The 27,086-nt window shown below is 34.4% G+C and overlaps 1 protein-coding gene and 1 long non-coding RNA gene across 3 annotated transcripts; both read left to right on the top strand.

Moving 5' to 3' along the window:
• Window positions 1–1,045: 1,045 nt before the first annotated feature.
• Window positions 1,046–5,076, top strand: LOC133304977 (uncharacterized). 2 transcript variants are annotated; one of them, XR_009750700.1, is made up of 6 exons: window positions 1,046–1,130; window positions 1,450–1,495; window positions 1,574–1,657; window positions 2,338–2,453; window positions 3,651–4,118; window positions 4,589–5,076. It is a non-coding gene; the product is annotated as an uncharacterized LOC133304977 (long non-coding RNA). The 2 variants fall into 2 exon arrangements; XR_009750699.1 differs by having other exon boundaries at window positions 1,574–2,453.
• Window positions 5,077–13,480: 8,404 nt separating this feature from the next.
• Window positions 13,481–25,901, top strand: LOC133304975 (peroxidase 47-like). Its single transcript, XM_061505067.1, has 5 exons — window positions 13,481–13,526; window positions 22,988–23,154; window positions 23,732–23,920; window positions 24,194–24,356; window positions 25,512–25,901. The coding sequence occupies exons 1-5, from the start codon at window positions 13,481–13,483 to the stop codon at window positions 25,889–25,891; spliced, it is 945 nt and encodes a 314-aa protein (XP_061361051.1). The 3' UTR covers window positions 25,892–25,901.
• Window positions 25,902–27,086: the final 1,185 nt, after the last annotated feature.

Here is a 27,086-nt window from a genome sequence, read left to right on the forward strand (position 1 = left end):
AATCAAACCAAAACTGGCAGTTTCATATAAAAAATCATAAAGTATCTATTAATTGGGAAAAGAAAATAAAGATATAATTTTTTATTCATATTTTTTTTTTTTTGAAAAGTCAAGAATGACATTGCCAATAAGAATGACAAGGGAAAAAGACCTCAAATTGTTGAACAAGAAATGGGAGATGAGTAAGATGACTACACTGATGAAGAGGATGATGGATTAGTTATGTCACTGGTAGATGCTAATTGTGATATTGATAATATTAATCTTGAAGATTGATGAGTAGGAGAATAACTAGTTTGAACTTTAGTTACTTTTACATTTTGCTGATTGGATTCTTTTTGGAATTTGGATTTAAATGATATTATATATTTTTAAATTATTTTTTATTATATTTTTGTATCTTACGATTTGGTACGATTCACAATACAAAAAAACTGACTGAGCGATACACGATACCTATTGCAATTCAAGAACGTTGCTTGCTGCAGTATCGGGTGGATGGAGGGAAGAGCTCTACGCTAGGACATTATGGAAAAAGCATGATTGGGTTGAGATTTTTGGTTTCTAATATTAGGATAATTTCTGGTTTGAAAAGATATAATAATTAGAATGATTCCCAAGAGAATTGATTGGAAGATACACTATCCCTTTTTGGAGGGAATGGCAATTCCTTCATTTGATGGAATGAACATTCCCATTCTAAGGGTGATACCAAACATTCTGTTCTCATTTCCTTTCCCTTTCTCATTACATACAATCAATCCCTAGGTAATTTGCTCAATCATTTTTATGGAATTTAGTTTCTACTGCCTTATTAAATTATAAAGATATGTCCTGTTGACTAATTGTGGGACTTTTGTCTGGAAAGGTTTATCACAATGGAGGTTTGCATATTGGTAAGCTTGTTTCTTTATTTTGTTGGCTATATATTTGATTTTTCATCTGATTGAAAACATGCGTAGAATCTGTTATCATTTCATTTCCTCTTTTTGTTTTATGTTCTATATTATAAATCATCCTCTCTTTTTTTTACTTGATTTTCCAGGTAGTTCTCGTGTTGTTAACCAATCAAAGTGCTTACACAGTTGCATTGGTAAAGTTATAAGGATAAAACAACTTGGAAATGTGAGGTATGTTGAAATTTTTGAATTGCGGTACTCTATCGTTATGAAATTTGTATATTTATTTTTATTTGTATTTATTCATCAAGCTAGCTTCATAAAGAGGGCAAGCATGGAGTAGTGGTAAAACTACTCCTTTGTGACCGAAAGGTCATGAGTTCATATAAAGGAAATAAGTCTCTTTGCAAATATGTAAGAATAAGGCTTCATATGAGGATTGCCCTCACCCCACCCTCATTAGTCAGGATTCAATGGGGTATCAAGGTAACTTCATATAAGTTATGCCTAGAGTTGAACTTTAATCTTTTTTATTGTTATAATGCTACAGGTTTGGGATTATTATACGGTTTGATAAATATTCTCAAAAACACTCGGTAAGAGATTCTTTGGTTGGATTTTTATAACTTGAATGAAAATTGTTATTAGATATGAATATGCATTTACTTTTGCAGATCATGTTTGAGAATGGTCGTGTTGAAATCTATGACATGTCAAAAGAAGACTGGGAACTTGTGAGATTGTGAAGCAACTGTTGGGTAGGAATTACTTCCTTGTGAGATTGTGATGCATTTTCTCTTGCAAATGTTGATTATTTTATTATTTACATTTGCATTCCGAATGGCTTCCTTTGCCTTTATATTTAGTATTTACTTAACTTTTCTTCTCTATGGATTACTTTAATATTGGCACGTGGGCTTTGATGTAATCTGACACATTAATTTTTGTGATCATTTGCATTTAGTTATGGGAAATAAGTGGAATAAACATTCACTTGTCTTGTTTTGTATGGTTAAGAAATGAATGACCTTTTCATTCTAGTCCTATGTTTGGTATGCCAAATTAAGAGAATAATGGTATGGGGAAAGAAGCTATTAAAATTAACAGTTCAACCTTGGCCTAAAAAATAAATTCTTTTTAAAAACATTTAAAAAATTGTTATATATTTTAGATTCCATATAATTCTCAAATTGAGTGGGAGTGTTGTAAATATTTGTAATTATTGTATTCTTTATTAGCTAGATTAGTGTTTCTTTACCATAGAATTAGTCTTTTCTTATTATAGTATTTGGGTTTATTCCCATTCGGTCCATTAGTCTCTATATGTATTGTAATGCTTTGAACCTGACAGCTTGAGAAATAATATTATTTACTCTTTTTCTTTTCAATTGTATCTCTCCAAATTGCTACACTTCCATTTGATTTATTGGCTTGAAAGTGGTGAAAATATGGGCACCTTCTTCAAGTTAATGGCAGAGAAGGGGTTTCAAGATTTCTTTCTGGCTGCCATATCGTGAACTTCTGGGATCGGCTCTACAAGACACTTTAAGTCAGGTTAGGATTCACTATTTTAATTATTACTTCTTGACGTGGTAATTACTATTGCACGATATGATCCGATATAGAAAAAAATGATGCGGATCGAATGTGTGAATCAGAGCAAACCATCTGTATCGCAAATCAAATAAGGATTTGTGTTTCAAAATCCAATCTGATTTTGAAAAGAGAAACAATCAAAAAGCGTAGGATTCAAAATTTGTAGAATCTGGATACTCGTTTACTGTTATGGGAAAGATTAGGGAATTTGGTTACTTATGTGTTTTGGTATTTGTATTTATATGATATTATATATTTTGAAGTCATTTTTCATTATCTTTATGAATCTTAAGAGTCTAAACGGTTCAGATTACAAAAAAACAGCCGAAGAATTCACGATACGTATTTGCTTCTTTATTGTTTCTGATTCAGTAGTTCTTGTTGGAAAATATCTATTATTTAGAGATAATTTGTCCTATTTAAATGCTTTGTTTAGATGCTGTATATTTGCTGTAGATAGTTGGATTTGATTTGTATTATTTTCTAGTTCTCTTGTTTCCTTGTGTTGGCGAGCTTGGAGAGGTGATAAAGCTATTCCTTTGTGATTGAAAAGCCATGAGTTTGAATACGGAAAATAGTCTCTTTGCAAATATACAAAGATAAGGCTACGTACCAGGATTACTTTTACCCCGCCCTTGCTAATCGTAGTTTAATGAGGAGTGGTTTATCTTGTTTCCTTGTTTACTGATAATAGAGATTGTATATATATATATATATATATATATCCAATCACGCTGACGATTTCATCAAGAAATTCAGTCATCTCTCTTCCTATTTTGATGTGTTCATTCTTTTAGGTCTTTGATCAAATTCTTTCAATTTCTTTCATGTACTTATCTATCATCCATGACACTTTTGTCACCTATTTGGCAGTGTGTTGGGAAAATTTAACAAAGAAAACTTTCTTAAAAAGCTGATGATTGCTTAAATTAAACATGACAGTACTTTTGAATCTGCCTATTCTGATTAGGTTGGGAGCATGGATGTTTTAGAGATAGATTTAATACAGTAAACTTACATTGCTAATTTGTTGGGCATCTGGAAATTCCTTAACCTTCTTGAAATGGAAGAGCACCTTTGTTTAACATATTTGTTCTTATATGGACTTAGCTTTGAGTTAAACTCTGATGTGTTCTTACTTTTCTTCATGGGCAGTGTAAATTTAGCGTGATGGATTTTTCAAAGAAATATGGGCTTGGTACTGCCTGCTCCATGCCATCACAAAGGGACATCCCTGGTTTGGTGACTGGGGTTATCAATTTGGCTCTGCTGGCTATGGCCTCACACTGGAAGCATAAAGACTACTTTTGAAAGCCTGTCCATTTTGTTTATTGATGGGTTTGGTTCACGATGCTCGTGAGACTGCATCAATGACATCACCTGCAAGAAGTGCCAACTCAATGGTGACATGGTGCGTGTTGAGGAAGTGATGCTCAGAGTGTTGCATGCTGCTTCCGGGTCCATTTGGGTGAGCTGGCATGCTCTTAGGGGTCTACAAGGTGGCTTCTGCAGAGCTGCTTGATAACCTGCCTTGGAGAACTGGGTGGAAAAGTGGTCTTTGGTGCAATGATTGTTAATACGCGATGCAATCTTCAATCTGGAGCTTTTGAGTACTGAGTACAGGTTAGACTTTATTCTGATGTAGTGGAATAGTTTTATTCTTCTGTATTTTTCACTTTTGTGACTTAAAAAATTGTCATAGACTCTGGCATAGGAAATTGTCATGTTTCAATAAACATACTAATGCATCAGTTTTAATGATTTATGAAACAACCTACTGCACTGTTCTGTTTTTACTTTTATGAACTCATGGCATATGCTGAATTGATGCTTTTTCTATGGATTGTTATGCATGAGGATTGGCCAAAGAATAACTTATAGTACATTCAATCTATTCTTTTTTTTTGTTTCAATTGTGTGGTGGGTTATTATGGTTGTACCCTCTTGTTTGGATTATTAGTAATTAGTGAAATTGATGCATAAGAAGTCTAATAACATTCTTAATATTGAGTGCGAGCCTTGAAATACTGATGTTCTTCTGAAAGCATTTTATGTAATTGAGTAGTATTTTATGTTCTTTGCTTCATCCTCAGATTATGATGAACTATGTTCCCGAGGACACAAGGACTCTTGCAATGAGCTCAGCTCAGAAACTTCGTGACTGCAAGCTGTTTGTAAAAGATTATAGGTCTGAGATGTTGCCAATGGCACATTTGTACAGAATACGCCTCACATGTCACGTGGAACTTGTGGAAGAATCTGAAAATTCTGCCGCTAAAATTCCCGCAGAATTGGTTGTGCTACTGCCGCCCATAAGTTTCACGCTGTCTGACCTTAAAATTGAAGCAGTAATATTCCAGATTAACAAGTGGTTTCAAGTTCGAGTTCTAGGTATGTAGCTGTGTTAAAAATTTGATAAGGAGAGCTTTACCGCCTTTATAGTCCTACCTAGCTCAACTGATTAATCGATTAATTGATGAATCGGTGAAAAAATCTCAAAAAAAAAAGCAGCAAATGCTTTTCAAGATGTATATACCTCATGATATTTACGCAATTTTTTTCTAAGATTTTTTTTTTTTTAAAGGCGGACCTATTTTGTATTTTGATGCAATATTTAGAAAATATTTTTAAGTAAAAAATCAGTGTTTTTGGCAAATTTTTTTAGAAGTCAGGATTGTTGGGTTTAAAGAATAGTATTTTGACATTTTTTTTGGCTTTTATTTTCTTTTAAGTTGTACTTCAAATGCATATTAAATGCATTTAAAAAAAAAAAAAAAAAAACTGCTTCATGAAGAAGAAAAAAAAACCATCCAAACGGGTGTTTGTATCTAAGGATGATTTTTGGGAGAGAATGTTGGTTTGTGATATATGTGGATTGTGGCGGCATACTAGGTGTTCTGACATTCATTATACAGAACTTGTTCCCCCCATTTTGTTTGCCCAAGTGCCAAAACTCTAGTTTTAAACCTAAATCAAGTGATTAGACTCTGACTAACATTATTATTTGTAGCAGTTGCTTTGGAAACAAGTTCATCAAGCCATTGACTAGGTCTGTGTAGAATGTTACCTTGTTTCTGTTTTTGTTTGGGCCTGAAAGGACTTGTACATAAGAAACAAGCTTAATAGATGCCATCCTCTATGGTATATGTTGTTCACATTTCAATTTCTACCTTTGTTTATCTTGTGCATATTCAGTTGACTGAAATATTTAAAAGAACAATATTATGTTGACTTGCTGCCATGCCCTGGATACGTATTTCTCTTGTAACCGAAAAAAAAAAAAACGATATACACATTATATCATTCTTAAGGTGATCAAAGATTGTTCATTGAGACCAAATGATGGTAGAAGCTGAGTAGGTGAGAGTGAGAAAATGTGTTCGATTCTCTCAAATACTATCTTTGGAAGAGATTTTTTTTTTTTTTTGAAGGGGGGGTGCAGGGCAGATAATCTCGAAAACAAAAAAATTGTTCATTGAGAAAACAATCGTTAAGTGGTGATTGGCGTTGGATGCCGTAAGCAAAGATCACTTGCTATACGCCATGATTTACATTTAGTGGCGTTTGGTTGAGGAATTTTTTTTTGGAATAGTAGGGAAATGTAATAGATAGAAAAATGATTGGAAAGATAGATAAAGTGAGATAGGTAGAAAAATGTAAAAAAAAGTTGTTTGGTGGGGAAAAACTTTATTGAGAAAATTAGGTAACTTTATGAAATCAACAGTGCAAAAAGTATGTCTACAGTAGCATATCCGGGTTTTCATCAAAAACCACATGCAACTTTGCTTTCTAAACAGTGCAAAAACGTTGGTTTCTGAGTCAAAGTTGTGAAACACATGCAACTTACATAGATGGTTATGTAGAGAAAATCCTTCGAAACAAACATTGGCTTTAACAAAACCTTAGTTCATATAGATAGGTAAATATTGAAAAGACCTAAACCAAACAGCACCATAGTTTCTACAGAAAGTGACACAAATAGCATGGGAAAGTAACAACAAACAGAAGTTCTTGATAATGCTTTCATTAGGAGGAATAGTTAACTATTGAAGTGATTAATTAAGTTAATTATATATGAACTCAAGAACTTTTTAGTTCAAGTGTTAAAAATTGTTCTTTAATCATGTTGCTTTGTTAATACTTATCATCTTTTTTGCCACGCCGGTTATTCACTTTCTTTGTAACAAATAATGTTATCCAAAAAAATATATAATGGTTTTATGAATTTTTTAAAGTTTAAATATTATTATTATTATTATTATCATCATCATCATCTTTTTTAGTATTTTATATAATTTTCCGAATAATAATATAATATTATACAATTAAACAGTGTCATTCAAGCAGTCTAACACTCTGCCCATGAACAAATTGATTTGCAAGTACATATGAAGTAAGAGATGATTTACAAATTGCTTTGTAACTTAGCCGCGTCCAAAAGCACTAGCAAAAACATGTGTTGAATTTTTATGCTTTATGCACTATTGGCCCTTCTTCCCTGATTACTTTCGTCCCATTTCTCATAAAGATAACACTCCAAATTTGTACTCAACACCCTATAAATGGGAGCCAGCTAGCTGCACCACCCCACTTAGTTTCTTTTTTTATTTCCGTTTGACCCAATTCCAGCAAAGTCATTGCATCATGGAGTAAGAATCATACTACAACGTACTTTGATTTTCTCAGAATTATTTTATCATATGACTCAATTAGTGATGGACTCTATACTTATTAAAAAAAAGAAAAAAAAAATTTACATACAAATCAAAAGGTCATAATATGAGATTACATTTCACAAATTGAGAAGTATTAGATATTAGGTATAAGGGTAGTTTAGTATTTCAGTGATATTCTAGATCTTTCTCTTTTCTCTTATGCTCTTCTATATAAGAGCTCACATATTGTACAAATTAACCAACCAAATCAATGAAATCAATATTTTCTCTTTACTCTCTTTTACCTTCTAATATGGTATCAGAGCATTTTTATCCTCCATGAACGGAGATTCCGCTGCAATCACTATTTTTTTTTCTTCTTCATCGATCTTCCTTTTCTATATGTCTGTTTCCTTTATTTTTCGATCATTAAAAAAAAAAAATCACTATTCCGGTCATCTTCTTTGGTGTTCTTTTCCGAGCCATGATATTTTTTTTATTTTTGTAGATCTACTTGATTTTTCTACAGATTTGTGTCTCTTTTTTCTCTAAATTTTCTTCCACATCTTATAGATCAGATCTGTTATATTTTTTTTTCCTGGCACTTTTCGTCTGCCATAGTAACTTTTCTAGATTTTCAAATCTGGTTATTCATCTAGCATTTCCCCTTTGTTCGTGATCAGATTTTCAGATCAGATCTGTTATCATTTTCACTTCTAAATTTCTCCTTTTGTTTGGTTTCAGATCGTTCACATTTCAGATCTGCGTTTTTTATCTTCTCCCGGCTGTGTCTCCTTCTCCGGTCATCATTTTCGGTCGCAGTCTGCTTCCCCTTCCAGCTTGCGTCTCCTGTTCTTGATTCTTGAGGAAGTTCGCCTCTGTTTGTCGGACATGTTTTCCATTATCGATACAGCTTAGATTCAAAGTGACATTCATTTCTCCTCCTCGTCAGGTTCAATTTCTGATTCGAAGATCTGATCCGATTTTCAATTTTTTTTTTTTTTTTGGTCCAAAAGCAAACTCAGGAAATATCATTTGCAACTGATTGATGCGCTAATTGTAATTGCACTGTGGCCGTCCCTCTGCCCGAATCGGAAGATGGGTTTAGTATTTACGATATTGTTTTATTTTTATTTTTTATTTTGTTTTTGTTTTTTTCTGGCTTGTATTTGGCCACTTTGATTTTATTCCCACTTATGTTTGTGGTGTTATTCAAGTCTGATTTGGCTTGTATTTGGTTTATTTTTGCCATTGTTTGGCTTTATTTTGGCTTCCTATTCAGGCGGAGCATTGTTCATGTTGCTGATGTTCATACCAGCACATTTGATTTTGCTGATGTCCATCCCGGCACCGTTTGGTATTTTGTGGCTGATGTCCATCCCAGCCCTCTCTTCCTTAGCTGATGTCCATACCAGCACTATTGATTTCGCTGAAGCTCATTCCAGCACACTGAAGGTTTGGTATTTTGTGGCTGATGTCCATCCCAGCCCTCTCTTCCTTAGCTGATGTCCATACCAGCACCATTGATTTCGCTGAAGCTCATTCCAACACACTGAAGATTTTGGTTTCTCATTCGAGATTTTTTATTTAGTTATTATGTTTTCTTTATTTTTCTTGTTCAAGATGGAAGTTCTCTTTGTTCACTCTCGATCTTGAGGGGGAGTATTAGATATTAGGTATAAGGGTAGTTTAGTATTTTAGTGATATTCTAGATCTTTCTCTTTTCTCTTATGCTATTCTATATAAGAGCTCACATATTGTACAAATTAACCAACCAAATCAATGAAATCAATATTTTTTCTTTACTCTCTTTTACCTTCTAATAAGAAGTGTTTTTCCCTATTACAACACAGAGAAACATTCCTTAAAACTTAACATTTGGATTTGAAACCTTGAAGTTCAATTTCTAGGCTTCTCTTTTCATACACATCCTGTTGCTCGATTTCCCCAAATTATAAGTTGGCAGTCTTGAGATTTGGCTTAGTAGATTGTAGAATGTTAATTGGAATCACACTTCCTCCTTATAATTATTAATGGACCAGCTTAATAATCTTCATAATTACTTTAAAATTATGAGATGCTTTTTGTTCACAAAATACTAAATGCTTATGACTTTTTATTTACTTTTCACTTTTTTAAGTAATTAATTTTTTTTTTTAAGTTGATTAGGTATTTTTTTTTTCACAAGAAATAAGTTAAATAATAAACGAGACTTAAGAGTTTGAGTTGTTGGATGAATTGGTTGCTTTATATAATATTAGAGACTCCATGACCAAAGTGGTTACGAGTTCAATCCCCATCGCCTCTTATTTAATTTCACGTATAAAATTAATAAAAAAAAAAAAAATTAGTCAATCAGTTGGATAAGATAATTGTTTATCAAATTACTTTTTATGTTTAGATATTTCCGCAAAGAATATTTCATTTAACGACGGTTGAAACCGACGCCAAACACAAAATCAGATACAGTTATGATCAGCCGCAAAATATTTCATTTAAAGACGGTTACAACCGACGCAGAATACAAAATCAGAGACGGTTATTAACTGCCGCAGAATATTTCATTTGACGTCGGTTGAAACCGACGCTAAATACAAAATCAGAAACAGTTATGATCAGCCGCATGATATTTCATTTAAAGACGGTTACAACCGACGCAGAATACAAAATCAGAGACGGTTATGATCAGCCGCAGGATATTTCATTTAAAGACGGTTACAACCGACTCAGAATACAAAATCAGAGACGGTTATGAACAGCTGCAGGATATTTCATTTAAAGACGGTTACAACCGACGCAGAATACAAAATCAGACGACAGTTACCAAAACGAATCAAAATATATAATTTCACGACACCCTGCCAAACGTTGCAGAATATACAATTTCATGAATATGTTTTTTGCGAACGTTCTTTGCGCATAACGACACTTAGCAGGATTTGAACATAGTATACATTAGAGGAATTCAACGACAACAACCATTATGGCTTTAAATTCATAATTATATTTATTAGATACTTTTGTATAAATTTAAATGAAGCTTTTCCACCGAGTCAATGATAGGTGTAGGGTGTACATCACAACCATTTTATTCCATAGCACTGTTTCTGAAAAGAAACAATTCTTTTATATTTCTGTGCATTGGAACAGTTTTTGAGAAAAAAATGTGTTTGATAACACAACAAATAATATACTAAAAAATAATATTCCTATTAAATATAAAAAAAATTTGGATCATCATTTTGCTTTCCATATGGTGTGGTTGTGGTGGTGGTAGCGGCGGGGGTGGCATGGTGGTGGTGTTGCGGCGGCGGTACGGTAGTGGTGGTAGCAGTGACATGGTGATGATCATAATGGTGGTGGTTGTGACGACAATGGCTTTGGTGATGGTGGTAGTGGTGGGCATGTTTGTGGTGGAGGTGACGGTAGCTGCGATAATGGTGGTGGCGTATGTGGTTGGTGGCATGGTGGTGGTGTTTCGGCGGCGGTACGGTAGTGGTGGTAGCAGTGACGTGGTGATGATAGTGGTGGTGGTTGTGACGGCAATGGTCGTGGCGATGGTGGTAGTGGTGGGGATGGTGGTGGTGGAGGTGACGGTAGCTGCGACAATGATGGTGGCATATGTGGTTGGTGGCGGCGATAATGGTGTAGCGCTGGCATGGTAATGGTGTTTGTGATGACATCTTGGTGGTGGTAGTGGTTGCGACAGTGGTGGTAGTGGTAGGTGACAGTGGTGGTAGCAGTGGCGATGGTGTTGTTATGATAGTGACGAGGGTGGTGTAATGGTGGCGATGATGGTGGTAGTGACGGTAGTAGCTGTGACGATGGTGGTGATGGTTGGTGGCAACAGCAGCGGTGACGGTAGTGACTGCAGTAATGGTAGTGGTTGTTGGTGACAATGGTGGTGATGGTAGCAGTGGTTGTGGTGGTGGCGGTGGTAGTGGTGGCGAAGGTGGCAATAGCGGTGATGGCAGTGGTCGCGATGATAGTGGTAGTGGTGATGGTGGTGGTGACGATGACGATAATAGTGGTGGTGGCGGCAGCGGTGGTAGTTGTGGTGGTGGTGATTTAACTTGTTGTAGTTTCAAAGTACCATATATACCCATTGTGGTTATAAAAATGTATGACTAAGATCCCTTATGGTCTTATATATATAGAAAATTCATTTATTTAAATATATCCATTTTGATTCACAATAAAAATAAATATTTTATTGTAAAAAAAATATTTGGACCTTATTTTGAATTTAATTCATTACATGATAGGGATTTGAATCTCATGTCTTATATTTTTATCATAAAAATAAATATAAATCAATTTTTTTATCTAATATTGTTATAATATCATAGAAATAAATTTAAATTAAATAATTTATCTAGCTAATACTCTTTAACTTATCTTAAAAAATATTTTTAATTTTAAATATATTTTTTAGATATAAAAAAATCAAGGTGATTTTTAAAATAATATTAAATTAAAAAACTTTTAATATTTTGTAATTTAATATTTAATTTCATTTGATAATATCATAATTATATTAAAATTAGAAGAACACGTAAATAATTTTTTATTTAAAAGACAATGTGATTACCAAAAAAAAAAAAAAAACCATTAGATGTCTACGTGATATATTGTTATAACTTAATTAATAACGGGTGTGAGTTAAATGATAAAATTATTTTAGAAATCTATGCTCCTAACCCTATTCTTGTTGAAAAAGAGCTTCAAGCAATCTAAATTTGTTAGTTAACGCTGCTAGTTGTTACATTGCAAGTGCTAAATACTGAAGAATGTTGAATGATTAGCCCAATTTTGTATTTTTTTTGTCAAGGTAAGCTAACTTTTTTTTTGGATTGAACTCAGATCTTCATATTCAAGGTAAGCTAACTTTTTTTTTGGTTTGTGGTGGCTGACAGAAATTTGAGGGGATGGTTTGCAGCATATTGACTAAACCAGTTGGCCATTCGTACTAAGTATAAATTGGTGTGTATGTTCAAATGGATTTCAGTATATTATTTTATGACTATCATGTTTTATGACTCGTTATTCTAGTTTGTTTAGTATTGGAAATTGAATCATGCTTATCTTTAAGTTCAAATGGATTGCTTACATTGATATTTTGCAAACGCCATTCGTACTAAGTATAAACTGGTGTGTATGTTCCAGTGTAGTAGTTTTTTTTATTATTATATTGTATCTTATCTAATTGTATTTTCTTTTAGGTGCTTTGCTTGTGTCCCTCGTTGCCGTTCCGTTTGTGTTAACTTCAAGGTTACTTTGGTTCTGTTGATAATATGATTTGAAAATAACTCACTATATTGATTTGGTAGGGAAGAAGGAAGAGAGAGAAAAGCAAATAAAAAGTATAGTACTACTAGTATAAGCATTGGTGTTCTAATACAAATTATGCAGTAAGACTACTAACCTTAATTAAATAATGAAAAAAAAGGAATTATAAATTAAATTAGGAAACAACTCCCAAGATTGCTTCCTCAATTAGATGACTAATTGATTCCCTGCTATATTTTAAATATCTTCGTAGATACTCCAAATATAGGTTAAAATAGTCTAATAAGATATACTGAATATATTATGACATATTCATACTTGCCTTTTTTTTCATCTTGTATAGATGAGTGTTAACTATCTGGTCTTCTTTTGCAGGCTGTATTGGAGACTGTAGCTAAAATTACACATGAGAAAGCAAAGAGAAATGATACACATGAGGGAAAGTATGGTCATATGTTGCCTGATGTAGTTTCTCGATTTCAACTTACAATGCATAATTGGATGGAACTTATATTCATTGATAACTTTTTTTCTTTTTGAATGATTATTTTTAGTGTCACAAGATCATTTCAGTTGCAATATGTGTTCTCCCTGGAAAATGAAGATTCTGATGATGTGACAACCTTGATTGACAAAAAGGTGGGGTTGTTCTTCACTGTGATGTTAACTACTTTTTTTTTCATGTTTCAATCTTCTTACTGGTTTATGTAACTGTATGGCAGGACAATGTCTTTGTGATGTCAAACAAGAAATCCAAATATCCTGTTAACAGGTCTTTATTTGTGATTTGTAGGCTTCATGTTTGGATTCCTCCATTTGTATCACAAGGTCTTCATCAAATATTAACATATCATCCACACAACAAGGTCAAAATGAAGGATTCGCAACTCCTTTTGATGACTCTTAATTTCATGGATGACATTTAAATTCTAAATATTTTGAAAACTTGGTATTGACATTTTATTGGGTTTTTTTGTGATCTTTAATTTCTGTTTAGATATTATAGTACTTTGAGATTTTGGGATCTTTATTTTGTGAGCTATGGGAATACATTTTGTTGGACTTTTTTTTGTGATATTTACTTCTTGTTTAGATTACAATATTTTGAGATGATATTTTGTTACACTTTTTTGGAATCTAAACTTTCTGTTTAGATGATATTACAAAATATCAAGTTTGATGTTTTTGAACATTATGATCGATAAATGGTTTAACAAAAAAAAACACATTATCATAAATGACATTTTTATGAATGATCCTTTTTTGTTAATAATTTTAATTATATTTGGACGACATGTGATCATGGTTTCATTGCTAGTAAAAAATTAAAGATATATTTCATAAATTATGTATGGAATATAATATTGTATATTTAAATATATTTATGAAATAAAAAGTATTTCGATAATAAAATAATAACAAATCACTATTATTCAAATTTAAAAAATTGGATTTTTGAAATATTTCATACACAAGTATTTCAAAAATTGATTAATTTTTTTTAAATTATTGAATAAAATCATAAAAAAGTATTATATAAATTTTTTAATTAAATTATCAAAAAATTTAAATTAATTATTGAATTATTAATCAGAGATGGTTTCAAATTATTCAAAGGCGATTCGTAACCGACGTGAAATAATACAGTATTACTTAATCAGCGACTGTTAAAAACCGATTCTAAATGTAAATACAGCGGCGGTTAGTAACCGACGTAAAATACAGTATTACTTAATCAGCGACTGTTAAAAACCAAATCTAAATGTACATACATCAGCGGTTAGTAACCGACCTTAAATACAGTATTACTTAATCAGCGGGTGTTAAAAACTGCTTCCAAATTTACGTACAGCGGCGGTTCATAACCGTCGCTAATAATGGTGGTACTGAATCAGAGGCCGTTACAAACCGCCTCTAAATGTAAAGACAGAGGCGATTTGTAATCGACGCGCAATACATTGTTACTTAATCAGAGGCGGTTTCAAACCGCCTCCAAAAATAACATATACTACACTCGATGGTCATCCTGTGGCGGCTACACCGCCTTTGTAACCGTCATTATATTGTTTTCGACGGTCGTTCCAGCGGGTCATTTTGACCGTTGTTGATTCCCTCCCGACGATTTATTTGGCGACGGTTGGTTAACCGCTGCACTACTATTTTTGCGACGGTTATAACCGTCGCAAAATGATAATTCAACCGCCGCTAAATGCACCTTTTCTTGTAGTGTTAGGTGAATTGGTTGTTTTATATATTATTAGAGACTTCGTGATCAAAGTGGTTACTAGTTTAATGTTCACTGTCTCTCACTTTCTAATGGAATTAACTCAGCACAATGTATAACAAAAAAAAATGGACTTATACAATATCCACCCTTCAAACCCAAATAACTCTTGTGTGAAGGGGTGTGAAAGTCGTTGATGAACTTTCACATATAAACCTATGCAGTTAGATGAGATAATTGTTTACCAAATTACTTTTGATTAAAGACTTCTTATTTTACATAAAACTAATTTCACTTCCTACACACACAATAAATATGTGGGTCTTACTGAATTTTTTTTCTCTTTCCTCTTTTAAATGAGACCCAGAGATCTTTAACCCAATTACTTTTTATGTTTAGATATTTCGGCAAAGAAAAAAATAAAATTAATAAATATTTCTTTTATTAATCTTGTTGGTGTATTCCATGTCAATCAAAATGGAAACTGATTTAATTATTTTAAAGTTTTAGTATTGCGCTAAAGCGAGGAATTAATCTACCTATTAAAGTAATTAAATAAGAGTCTTGTTTTATTACTTTTGACCAACGAATAAATGCATAATAGTAACTTCTATTATAAGTAAGATAAAATTATCATAGAAAAATATAAAAAGTTCTTATCATGAATTTTTTTTTGATATTATGAGGAAATAATTATTGTTCGAGAAATCTATATGAGGAAATTTTTATTAGCATCATGTTTCCAATCTTAATCCTCTGCAAATAACTGCAATCCAATATGACCTCATAACTATATACAGCAAGATGAAAGGGTTTGCATCTCACTCTTGTATCTTTTCTTCCACAGATTGCACTTTTTTCCACCTTCAATACCTTTAAGATGTTATGAGTTTCAACGTACGTGTTTCAAAGAATTTCATTGTCTTGCAAAATTCTAGGTTCTATGCTTATACAGATTCGATAGTCACTGAATGGTGAAATCCCTTACAGCGTGTCAGCTTGCATGCAATCAACATGCATATATAGTATAGTTTATTAAAAAGGGAAATATATGTGTTCTGCAACAGGACAATAAATTTTTTTTTCTGCATTAATAATTTTTGGTGGGCTCCATTATAAAAGGAAAGAAAAATTAAAAAAAAATGCAAGCACAGTTTCCCATGTATAAGTAGGAATTGTCTTACTTTTCCTGTTAAAGGACCGATGTATTCTCCGTTATTAAAATAGCTAGCTATATATCTTCGAGAAAAATGACCAACTTCAATTCGAGAAAAATGGTTCAGATAAGGTAAATGATAAGCCACTATATATCTTCATATTCCCCTTTCAATCTCTACTCAATTTCTATACCTAAATATGTTTGTATATATATCTGCATTTATATATCTTGTGCTGAAATTAAAATTTTTATTAAAAGAATAACAATGAATAAGAATTAAACTTCAAATTATTTAGTGATCATTGAATATAATAGTACATTATGAATTAACTAGTCCAAGAAATTTTACCAAAAAAAAAAAACTAGTCCAAGATGTTAGGAAAGAAAAATATCAAAGAAAGAAAAATAACCCCACTCTAATGGGTTAGGCGCGTTGCTACACGCGCGCGAAATTTTCTGTTCTGATAGGGTTTCTTTTCTTGCTGATTTCCGTTTTGCTGGTGCGATGGGGGATCCGATGGAGAGTAGCTCGGAGTTGTTGACTATGCTTAGAAAGAGTACAAAGCGAACCAAAAGCGGTGTTGAAGTTTCGACGGAGGCTCGTATGAGAAATGTGATCAGAGAGTTTCAAGCTAGCGATGCTGTTCATGAGAAACAGCGAACGTTTGCTGATGTTATAGGGATGGAGAATGGTGTCTCGGGCGAGACCATTCCATGGCTGACCGAAGAAGAGGAACCCGATCCGGAGCCTCTTGACCCGAGTCTTGGTGAGATCTCAGAATGAGGCTTTCAAACTATCTTCAGGGAAGATGGAACTGTGGAGATCAGGAGTAACAAGGAGGCTCGAACCAGAATGAGGCAATGTTGGAAAAATGCCTTGATTGTAAAGCTTTTGGGGAAGAAAATTGGTGTGGGATTCATGAAGAAGAAGCTGGAGACGCTTTGGGCGAGAACTGGGAGCATCACAGTAGCTGATTTAGGTAATGAATTTTTTTCTGTACGTTTCAGCTGTTTGGAGGATTTAAATTTGGCTATTACTGGAGGGCCTTGGATCATTTTGGGTCATTATCTTGCTACCCGTAAATGGGAGCCCTGTTTTGACCCAGAAAAGGGCTAATATACATAAGGTAGCTGCCTGGGTTCGTCTCCCAGGAGTACCTCAAGAATATTGTGAATTCCCTTTCCTTAGTCAATTAGGGGCTGTGATTGGAAAAGTGTTGAAAGTGGATAGGACTACGTCTACTGGGGACAGGGCTAGGTTTGCAAGGGTATGTATTGAAATTGATTTATCCAAACCTCTTCGTGGGGAGTATATCTTGGATGGCTGTATTAAGAGAGTTGAATATGAGGGCTTGTTTCTCATCTGTTTGAAGTGTGGACGCTATGGACATAATTCTGAATCATGTCCTGACTTTGTCAAACCAGCTCCTATGGCTACACCTGCTAAGGCTCCAGATCACCCAGTAGCTCAACCTGGACCCCATGGCATTGGACCCTGGACTATAGTCCAACGCAGAAAGAAAGGTGCTCAAGGATCACAGAAGAAAGAAACTAGTTCTAGTAGAGCTTTTGGAGAAGATATCTCTAATAGAAAGAAAGGTGCTGGGAATGCTGGTAGTCATAAGGAAGTTCATGTCCTAGCTCTTGTAGAGAATTTGAATGGCCCTTTGGTCCACAAGGAAAATGTTTCTACGGATAGTAGCTCTCTAAATCAGGGCTTGGGGACTCAACCTGGTGCCAGTGTGGAGGTAGTACTTGGAAAAAAGTATCTGATAATAAATCAGAGGGGAATGTAGTTAGTAAGCTGGTGAATAAGGAAAATATGGTTATGGGTACTAAAATGCAGACCAATGAGGGGTTATTGAATTTTTCAGCTAAAGCTTCGAGCATTGTTAAGAAGACAGCTGGTAGCAAACAGGGGAATGTTATTGCTAAGAAGAATGCTGCTAGGAATCTAGTAGCTAAAGGGAAAGGGGTTCAATCCTGTTCTGTTGCTAAACAGAATTCTGTCAGTTATAATTTCACTCAGGAGCCTGTTTTGACAAATGTTCTGGTTAATCATGACCAAAGCAAGAGTAAATCCTGGGGTGACTTGATGATGGAGGCTGAATCCTCTTCTGCAGAGGTTATGCTAGAGATTTCTGTGAGTGATCAGCAGATGAATAATCAGAGTGATGGGAAGTGTCTGAAGGACTCAATATCCCTTGACTTTTCCATGGGGGAGAATGTTAAGAGTGATGGTGTTGCATTAGGTATGGATTTGGATCAGACTTTTGTTACAACTCGGGCTACACCCATGCTTGCTGTGGGTGATCGGGTGTGTGAGGAAGGAGAGGTTGTTATCCAGGAAGCTCATGATGTGAGTCAAGAATCAAGTTGCAAGAACTTTGTAATCTTGCAACAGCCCCAACTTTCTCTATGAATGTGATGTCTTGGAACTGCAGAGGTGCTGCCAAGAAGCAATTTAAGAGCACCTTCAGCAGGTTTCGAAGGAAGTATGGGGTGGGTGTTGCTGCCATTTTGGAGCCGAGAGTTAGTGGGTCTAAAGCTATAAGTATTATTAGGAGTTTGGGTTTTACCAACCACATTATTGCAGATGCTCATGGCTATTCTGGTGGTATATGGGTTGTGTGGGATTCCTCTGATGTAAATATTACTCTTATTAAGAAACATGATCATTTATTCATGTTTGGGTTGAATTCCCTGGTAAAGAAGGCTTTTATTGGACAGCAGTTTATGCTAGTCCTCAAGAGGAGAGTAGAAAAGTGTTGTGGGAAGAGCTTAAACACATTGGGAGAACTATGAATAATCCATGGATGATGTCAGGAGACTTCAACGAAATAGCTTCTATTTCTGAGAAGAAGGGAGGAGGTCCAGTAGATGTTAATAGATGTAACCTGTTTAGTGGTGTGTTGGATGCTTGTGGGGTTATGGATCTGAGTGGTGGAGGTAATAGATTTACTTGGAAGGGGCCTAAGTTCCTTCACTTGGAAATATTGTATAAAAGACTTGATAGAGCAGTAGCAAATGATCTTTGGAGAACCTGTTTTGAAGATGCAGATGTTCTTAATCTCCCAAGGTTGTTTTCTGACCACTGTCCTGTTTTGGTTCGCATGGAAAAGGGGGATTCTGTTTGGAGGGAAAGACCCTTCAGATTCATGGCTGTTTGGCAGAATGATGCTAGGTTCAATGCTTTTCTTAAAGATAATTGGGACTCTGGCTCTAATCTGATAGATAGCTTAACTTCTTTTATTCATGTGGTTAAGGAATGGAATAAGGAAGTCTTTGGCTTTACCTTGTTCAGAAAAAATAGGGTGATTGCTCGGTTAGAGGGAATTCAAAGGAAGATGTCCTCTCATAACAGCTCTCACTTGGAGGACTTGGAGGCCAAGTTAACCAAAGATTTATCTGAAATCCTAGATCATGAGGAGCAGATCTGGTATCAGAAATCAAGGGGTGATTGGATTAAAGGTGGAGACCGAAATACCAGGTTTTACCACACTAGCACCTTGATCCGGAGGAAAAGAAACAAAATTCTAAAGTTGCAGAATAATGAAGGTGGCTGGGTTTCTAGAGAAGAAGAACTTATTGATCTTGCTAGGAATTTTTATTCCAATCTTTTCAAAAAAGAACTTCTGGAACCAGTATGAAGTTATACTGCTTATTCCTGGCCTAGCATCAGTGAGGAAGATAGAAAGTTTCTGTCTTTGGATATCTCTTTGGAGGAAGTCAGAAAGGCATTCTTTCAAATGCCAGCTCTGAAGACTCCAGGACCGGATGGATTCCCAGCTCTTTTCTTCCATAGAAATTGGGAGTTGATTAAGGATCAAGTCCTTAATAGTATGAAGTGGTACTGCAGCAAACCAGATCAAATCAAAAAGATCAATCATACTCTTCTTACTTTGATTCCTAAGGTTGACAGACCTTGCTTCATGAAGCAGTTCAGACCCATTGCACTTTGTAATACAGTTTATAAAGGTCTTAGCAAAATCCTTGTTAACAAGATTAAGCCCTTGATAGGGAACCTTATCGCTCCTAATCAGGTCAGTTTCATCCCTAAGAGGAATATACAAGACAACATCATCATTGTCCAAGAACTCATTCATTCTATGCATAGAATTAAAGGGAGGAAGAGTTTTTTTTCCATTAAGATAGATTTGGAGAAGGCATATGATAAACTCAATTGGAGTTTTATTAAATTTGTTCTTGAAGAAGTGAAGTTACCTGGTGATTTGATTGATGTGATTATGGGCTGTGTTACCAGTCCTTTTATTGAGGTACTATGGAATGGGGCCAGAACTCCAGGATTCCAGCCTCAAAGGGGAATAAGACAAGGGGATCCATTATCCCCTTACTTATTTGTTCTTTGCATAGAAAAGCTGTCACACTTGATTATGGATGAAGTTGAGAGCAAGAATTGGCATCCAATCAAAGCTGGCAGAGCAGGGCCCCAGATTCCTCATTTAATGTTTGCAGATGACATCATCTTGTTTGCTGAAGCTTCCCTTAATCAGCTGGAGTGTATTACTGATTGTCTTGCTAAGTTCTCCAGAATGTCAGGGCAGTGTGTGAGCTTGGATAAATCTTGCATTTATTTTTCCAGGAATACTCCTCAGGAAACTATGAACACTATCTCAAGTGTCAGTGGCTTTAGGGTGGTCAGGAATATAGGCTGTTATTTGGGAGCTTTAATGAGACATGGAAGGATAGGGAGAAATCACTATGCTAATGTCATATCTCGAGTGCAAAATAGGCTCCAGGGGTGGAAATCCAAGTCCTTGTCCATGGCTGGGAGAATTACTTTGGCAAAGAGTGTCATTTCAGCCATCCCACTATATCACATGCAGAATAATGCTCTTCCAATACATGTTGTCAGGATATTGAGAAATTACAACGCCAGTTCATTTGGGGAGATTCAGATGAAAAAAGAAAGGCACATTATGTTGCATGGGATCAATTGTGTAAGCCTAAGGATTGTGGTGGTCTTGGTTTTATTAAGCTTCAGATCCAAAATAAAGCCTTCATGCAAAAGATATCCTGGATGATTATTAATGAGCAAGATAGTCTCTGGGCCAAAGTCCTCCTTGGTAAGTATGGTAGAAATCTTGACCCCAAAAGAGGCTTTATTGCAAAAAAGAGTGATTCTTCTTTATGGAAGAACATCTGCCTAGCTAGAACAAAGCTGAATCCTCACTTGACCTGGGAGGTGGGAAATGGAAAAACAGCTCTGTTTTGGTTGGATTGTTGGTGTAATTGGAAGCATAGTTTATTTGACCTTGCTTTGGTGAAGCCTCCTGATTTTGACCTGGAACTGAGGATCTGTGATATGACTGATCCTGTAACAGGTGCCTGGAAATGGGATTATTTGAAGACTTATCTTGATGAAACAATTCTTGGGATATTTCACAGCATAGTGCCCCCTATGCCCAATGATCCGAGTGATAGACTATGCTGGTTAAGGAATAGTTCTAGCAGATCCATGGTTAGAAATGCTTACTGTCAATTAGCTGAATCTAATTTGGAGAAAGACAAATTCTGGTTAAGCATTTGGAAATGGAAAGGTCCATATAGAATAGCTATTTTTATATGGTTAGCTTGTCTCAATAAGCTACCTATTAGAACCATTACTTGTCATTGGAGTGGTGGAGAGGTCCTTTGCCCAATCTGTCTAGCTGAACAAGAATCATTGATGCATGTCCTCCGTGATTGCAGAAAAGCAAGGACTGTGTGGGAAGGCTGGTTTGGAGGTAATATTCCAGTTTCCTTCTTGTCAGTTGACAATTTTGACTGGTTTAAGTTCAATATTTGTGGATCATTTTCATCCAATATGTGGCATTCTTGGAAGGAATTCTTCTTTGTTTCTTGTTGGTGGCTTTGGCAATGGAGGAACCGTGTGGTCCACGATGAGTTGTTCACATGGCCTGTAGATCCTATCAGCTTGATTCTGAGGTACTTAAGAGATATGAAAATGAATAGTAGTAGTGATCCTTTTCTCCAAATCCAAACATCTCCCATATCTTTTGTTGGATGCAATAACAAAGATCAGCAACAGGCTGTTAAAATGCTAGTTGATGGGGCTGTTAATATGCACACCAATGCAGGAACTTGTGGAGGATTCTTATGTAACCCAAGTGGTGTTTGGCTAACTGGTTTTTCATATAATATTGGTACTAGTTCAGTTATGGAGGCTGAATTATTGGGAATTTGGCAAGGTCTCCAATTAGCTTTGGATTTGAAGATTCAGAAAGTATGGATTGGGTGTGATAGCAAAGAAGCCCTCCTATGCATTAACTCCCTAGAGGATTCGAATAGCTGCTCTACTTTTACCAGGAAAATTAGGAATATGGTGCATGCTTTTGAATATGTTCATTTTGATTTTGTCCCTAGAGAGTTGAATAGTTGTGCTGATAGTCTTGCTCACTTAGGTTTCTATTGTAGGAGTGGAGAGTTGAAATTGTATTCCTCTCCTCCTGCAAGCACTTTTCCTTTTTGGAAAGACTTTTGTAGTTTTTTGCTGATGGAGCATGTTTCTTTTAACATGCATCAGCTCTCAATATAATTTCTCTGGGCTAGGCCCTCCATTTTTACCAAAAAAAAAAAAGAAGAAGAAAAATATCAATGCTTTATGTATATTGAGGAATATTACATAAGTAGTTGAGTTACACAAAAAATTTGTTATAGCTATTTGATGACTAATGAACATAGCTAAAAAAGTTTGTAATATTCATGAATTTTTTCTTTCTTTTTTTGGTACTTAGGATAAGATTTTGTAACAAAAAATTAGAGATTTATGGTGTTATTGGGATAATGAAGGAGTGATACTTATAAATAAAAATTTATAAGTACTTTGTGATTCCGTGGAGTTTCTTTTTGTACAATTGTTAAATGTTTTTTCTGCAATACTTGAATGAAAGGGACCTTATATTCAGCACAATGTACCGATTGCAGTTCCCCGCCTGCCAGCTATTCCCAACTTAGTAAAGACCTTTATTCTTTGACCTCGTTACAAACTTAGTCAATTCTCTCACTACATGCTGCATATATAAATACATGTAGTTTCTTCAAGGTGCTGTGCAAAACATCTTTCAAGTCTTTGAATTAAGATATTGTCTCAATAATATGGTTAATTTGCTAACATTGTTTATTGTGATGGAAGTGATGATAGTGAGTGGTTTCAGATTGGGAGTAGAAGCCTTGAACATGAATTACTACTTGTTGAGCTGCCCTGTTGTTGAACCTGTTGTTAGGAACAAAGTCAGCAGAGCCCTGCAATATGATCCCACCCTAGCAGCTGCTCTTGTTAGATTGCATTTCCATGACTGTTTCTTACAGGTCACTTCTCTTCCTCCCCCCAATTTTCTCTATATACAAGATGATGAGTCTTGAACCAGCTTTAAGGTTATTGTTTGTGATCGAAAGGTCACATGCTCGAGTCTGGGAAATAATCTCTTTATAAAATATAAGAATAAGATTGCATACAATTGATTTTCACTTTTGTTCTCTCAAGTCGGGGAGTCTTGTGCACCAAAATTTCTCCTTTATAGGACACAAATAGTCATTCACTCACATTAACACACATATGGATGAAGTAGTGTAACGGGAGAATAAATCCTCTCATATTTCATTTTAACATAACACTTCATGTGAAAATTCTTGATCATTGACCTATGAATCAATGTCAACAATTAAAATGGTCATTTATTTGTAAATTAACAAATATGTAGATTAAAATGTATCTTTTATTTGTAATTCCTGATTATTTAATACTAAGTTACTAGCTAGAAGATGTCATGCTTGTCTTTCAAGGACAAACTCATTTAGTTGCATCCATTTTCTACATTATAAATTGCATATGATAATTATTATTTCATATATATGGCAATTCAAATGATTTATTTTTGTCTACTAGGGATGTGATGGGTCAGTTCTGATTGACTCCACTAAGAATAACACAGCAGAAAAGGATTCACCTGTAAATTTGAGCTTGAGAGGCTACCAAGTCATAGATGACATCAAAGAAGAGCTAGAAAAAAAATGCCCTGGAGTGGTTTCATGCGCTGATATTCTTGCAATGGCTGCTAGAGATGCAGTTTTCTTTGTAAGATTAAGCTACTACACGTTTTCTTATTGTGCACATGATTTTCCATTTTTTGGCATAATATGAAATTATCTTAATTTATTGCGAACCAAGTCTCCAAACAATTTAAACCCTAAATTATTTGGTTATAGAGTTTCTGATACTATGTCATGAAATAACTTTATTACAAACTTAAGTTATTAAGTGAAGATATATTAATGATTTTATATTATATCTCTAAATTTGAAGTTTCATTTTTTTCCTAATATTATTATATATCCGTGACATGAGTAGGCTGGGGGTCCAGTGTATGACATACCAAAAGGAAGGAAGGATGGAACAAGGTCCAAAATTGAGGATACTCATAATCTGCCACCCCCCACCTTCAATGTTTCTGAGTTAATCAAAATGTTTGGTGAACATGGATTTTCTGCCAAAGAGATGGTGGCTCTCTCTGGTAATAATATGTCTAAGTATTTTTGCTATTTTTATTATGTTCTGAATCATTTAAATTAAGAGACTCATAACTATTTTTAACTATTGTAAGCACTAACTAAAGTTTGAGAAAATGGTTTATGGTTAGAGGAATGATTGTTTCACAGATGAAGAAGACAGAAACATAAATGAGTGGAAGAAAAAAAGTTGGAGTGTATATAAAGTAATAAATGGAAGAAATTCATCACCTCCCACTAACATATCTATATATTCGAGATACATATGTGACAAAATACTTCGTTTACTTTCAAATAGAAGAAATGATATTCATATATGCTGGGGTTATATTTACAAACTTTTTTGTTTACAAATTCTTACAAACTATATTATTTTCTCTCGGGAGAATACTACGTTTCACTATGTTCTCCCGGAAGAAAATAGTGTAATTTGTAAAAATTTGTCAAATTTTTTTGTAAACGGATCATTTTCCTATTCATATATGTACTTTTGTAGAGTTAAGAAGGGTTCGAAGGGGCGATTACCGAAGAAAGATATATCTGTCCCAAAAAAGTTAAAATTTGAGATTTGATGAAAAATACTTAGAAAGATATGAATTAAATGGGAAGAAAACGTTTTCTTTTTGAAAAAGAGAAGTACAGAAGAAATTTTCACGATAACCCTTCTTAATTTCATTTAATCTCAATTTTAAAATTATATTAAGACTTAAAAAAAAAGAAGGCACTGTAGCAAAAATTCGCCTCCCTTTATTTCTCGTATATGAACAAAGGGTAATAGTTTTCTTATGTGACAGGAGATAAGTATTATCTCCTACAAATTCATTTGTGTAGGTGGGGTCTACTTTCAAGAGGGGAGAGAAAAAAATAGAGTGGGACCCATCTTAAATTTATGAATTTATGTGTGTAGGAGATAGATTCTATCTTATGTAACATAAAAATAACAAATCTCATGAAGAAAACTTGAAAAGTTCTTCAAAAGTGACTATGTATTGACCCACTATCATGTTGCCCGGCTTATGTTAGTGTAAATTTTGCTTTCCTAGTCCTTGATCTGATCACAAAACTTTCTAGTTATGCCATTTATTGTCACACATGTTTGAAAATAATCAAAATTAGAGCTAGCTATTTAGTTTGAGTTTGGGAAATTTTTTATTTTGCAGGAGCTCACACATTAGGAGTGTCAAAGTGTGTTTCTTTCAAGAATAGGCTGACCCAAGTGGATCCAACTTTGGACTCAGAATTTGCAAAGACACTGTCCAAAATATGCAATGCTGGAGACACTGCTGAGCTGTCCTTTGACACCACAAGGAATGATTTTGATAATTTATACTTCAAAACTTTGGTCACAAACAAAGGGGTTCTTACATCAGACCAAACACTGTACACTATCCCAAAGACGAGGAACATTGTGAACTCTTATGCTATGAATCAAGCCTTGTTTTTCTTAGATTTCCAACAAGCAATGGTGAAGATGAGCATGCTCGATGTCAAAGAAGGTTCCAATGGGGAAATACGAGAAAATTGCCGTAAAATAAACTGAATTATTGGTTTGTCATATTGTATGGAGTGGGAGATGTGTTGTTACATTTGTTTTAGGAAACTCAAAAAGATTGCCATTTAATTTGTTGAAAGCACATGATCTATATATATTATATAGAAAATGTGTATTTTTTGCTCAAAATAATTGTTTCCATTCGATATGTTTACATTTATTAATAATATTTTTCTTCTTGCAAAAAGTTAGAAAGAGAATGGTGAATACAAACTATGAAGTTTGGGAATAAATTTTTACTAATCCTTGCGTGACTAACGTGACTTGCAGTTAAGGGAATTTATTATTAAATTTATAAACTGTATGTGCTGATTATTGACTTGGTTTTTAAGGTGGACCATTAGATTTTACACATGGTGGATTCACACATTGTAATTCACTTATTTTATCAACAAAGTTTTGGCCGAACGGTAGCAGCTTAAGGTCGAATCTGGGAAGCACATTTGTTGGGAGGAAAATCTCTTAACTTCTATTTTTCCCCAACATCATATTAGTTCATAAAAGGTTCAAAGAGTCAAACTTTGTGGAATCACCGATGAGTACTTGTACTAAAAAAAAGTCACTTGTTTTTCACATGAAAAAAGATTGTTACTACGATTGGTATTAACTTGATGAAAATAGTGCTTGCGCAAATTCTAAATATATTAAGAAAAACACAACAAATGCTTTAAAGAAAGAGTTTTAGTTTAGAGAGAAAGCTCAAGTTAGAGCTTTTTTGGAGTGAGGGAGTTAGAGAAAATAATTGAATTAATTTTCCAAGAGAAATAAATTTTTTTTTTTATAAAATCTTGTATGCAACTATTATTGGTATTTTGTTATACATGTTAATTTCTTGATAGATAAAATTAAAGATAAAGATATTTTATACCGTTAATGTCTAAGAAAGTTATTCAAAAGACAACGCCTTAAGTTCAAATATTTATTTAATTAGTTACTAGTATATCAAATTTTATCTTCACTTACATTTAGCTGACCAACTAATTAATAATGTGTATATAAAGAAGAGTTTGCAAACTATTTTTTATTTGATATGACCTCCGTTACACGGACACGCTTTTTTTTTTTTTGAAATTTACGTGTCGGACACGTGTCCGACACGGACACGCTCCGACATGCTCGGACACGCGTTCGATACGCGGTCAACATTTGAGGACACGCGGTCAACTCTCCGACACGTTCTGAC

This window comes from Gastrolobium bilobum, unplaced genomic scaffold (genome assembly GCF_033153095.1).
Source record: "Gastrolobium bilobum isolate Gb01-03AN ecotype WA unplaced genomic scaffold, APGP_CSIRO_Gbil_v1 utg2887, whole genome shotgun sequence".
In the NCBI taxonomy this organism is placed as follows: domain Eukaryota; kingdom Viridiplantae; phylum Streptophyta; class Magnoliopsida; order Fabales; family Fabaceae; genus Gastrolobium; species Gastrolobium bilobum.

Coding starts and splice junctions, on each gene's coding strand:
- LOC133304975 (XM_061505067.1), top strand. CDS start 13,481: ATGGGAATACATTTTGTTGGACTTTTTTTTGTGATATTTACTTCTT. Junction 23,921..24,193: donor CTAGAGATGCAGTTTTCTTT/GTAAGATTAAGC, acceptor TGACATGAGTAG/GCTGGGGGTCCAGTGTATGA. Junction 24,357..25,511: donor AGAGATGGTGGCTCTCTCTG/GTAATAATATGT, acceptor TTTATTTTGCAG/GAGCTCACACATTAGGAGTG.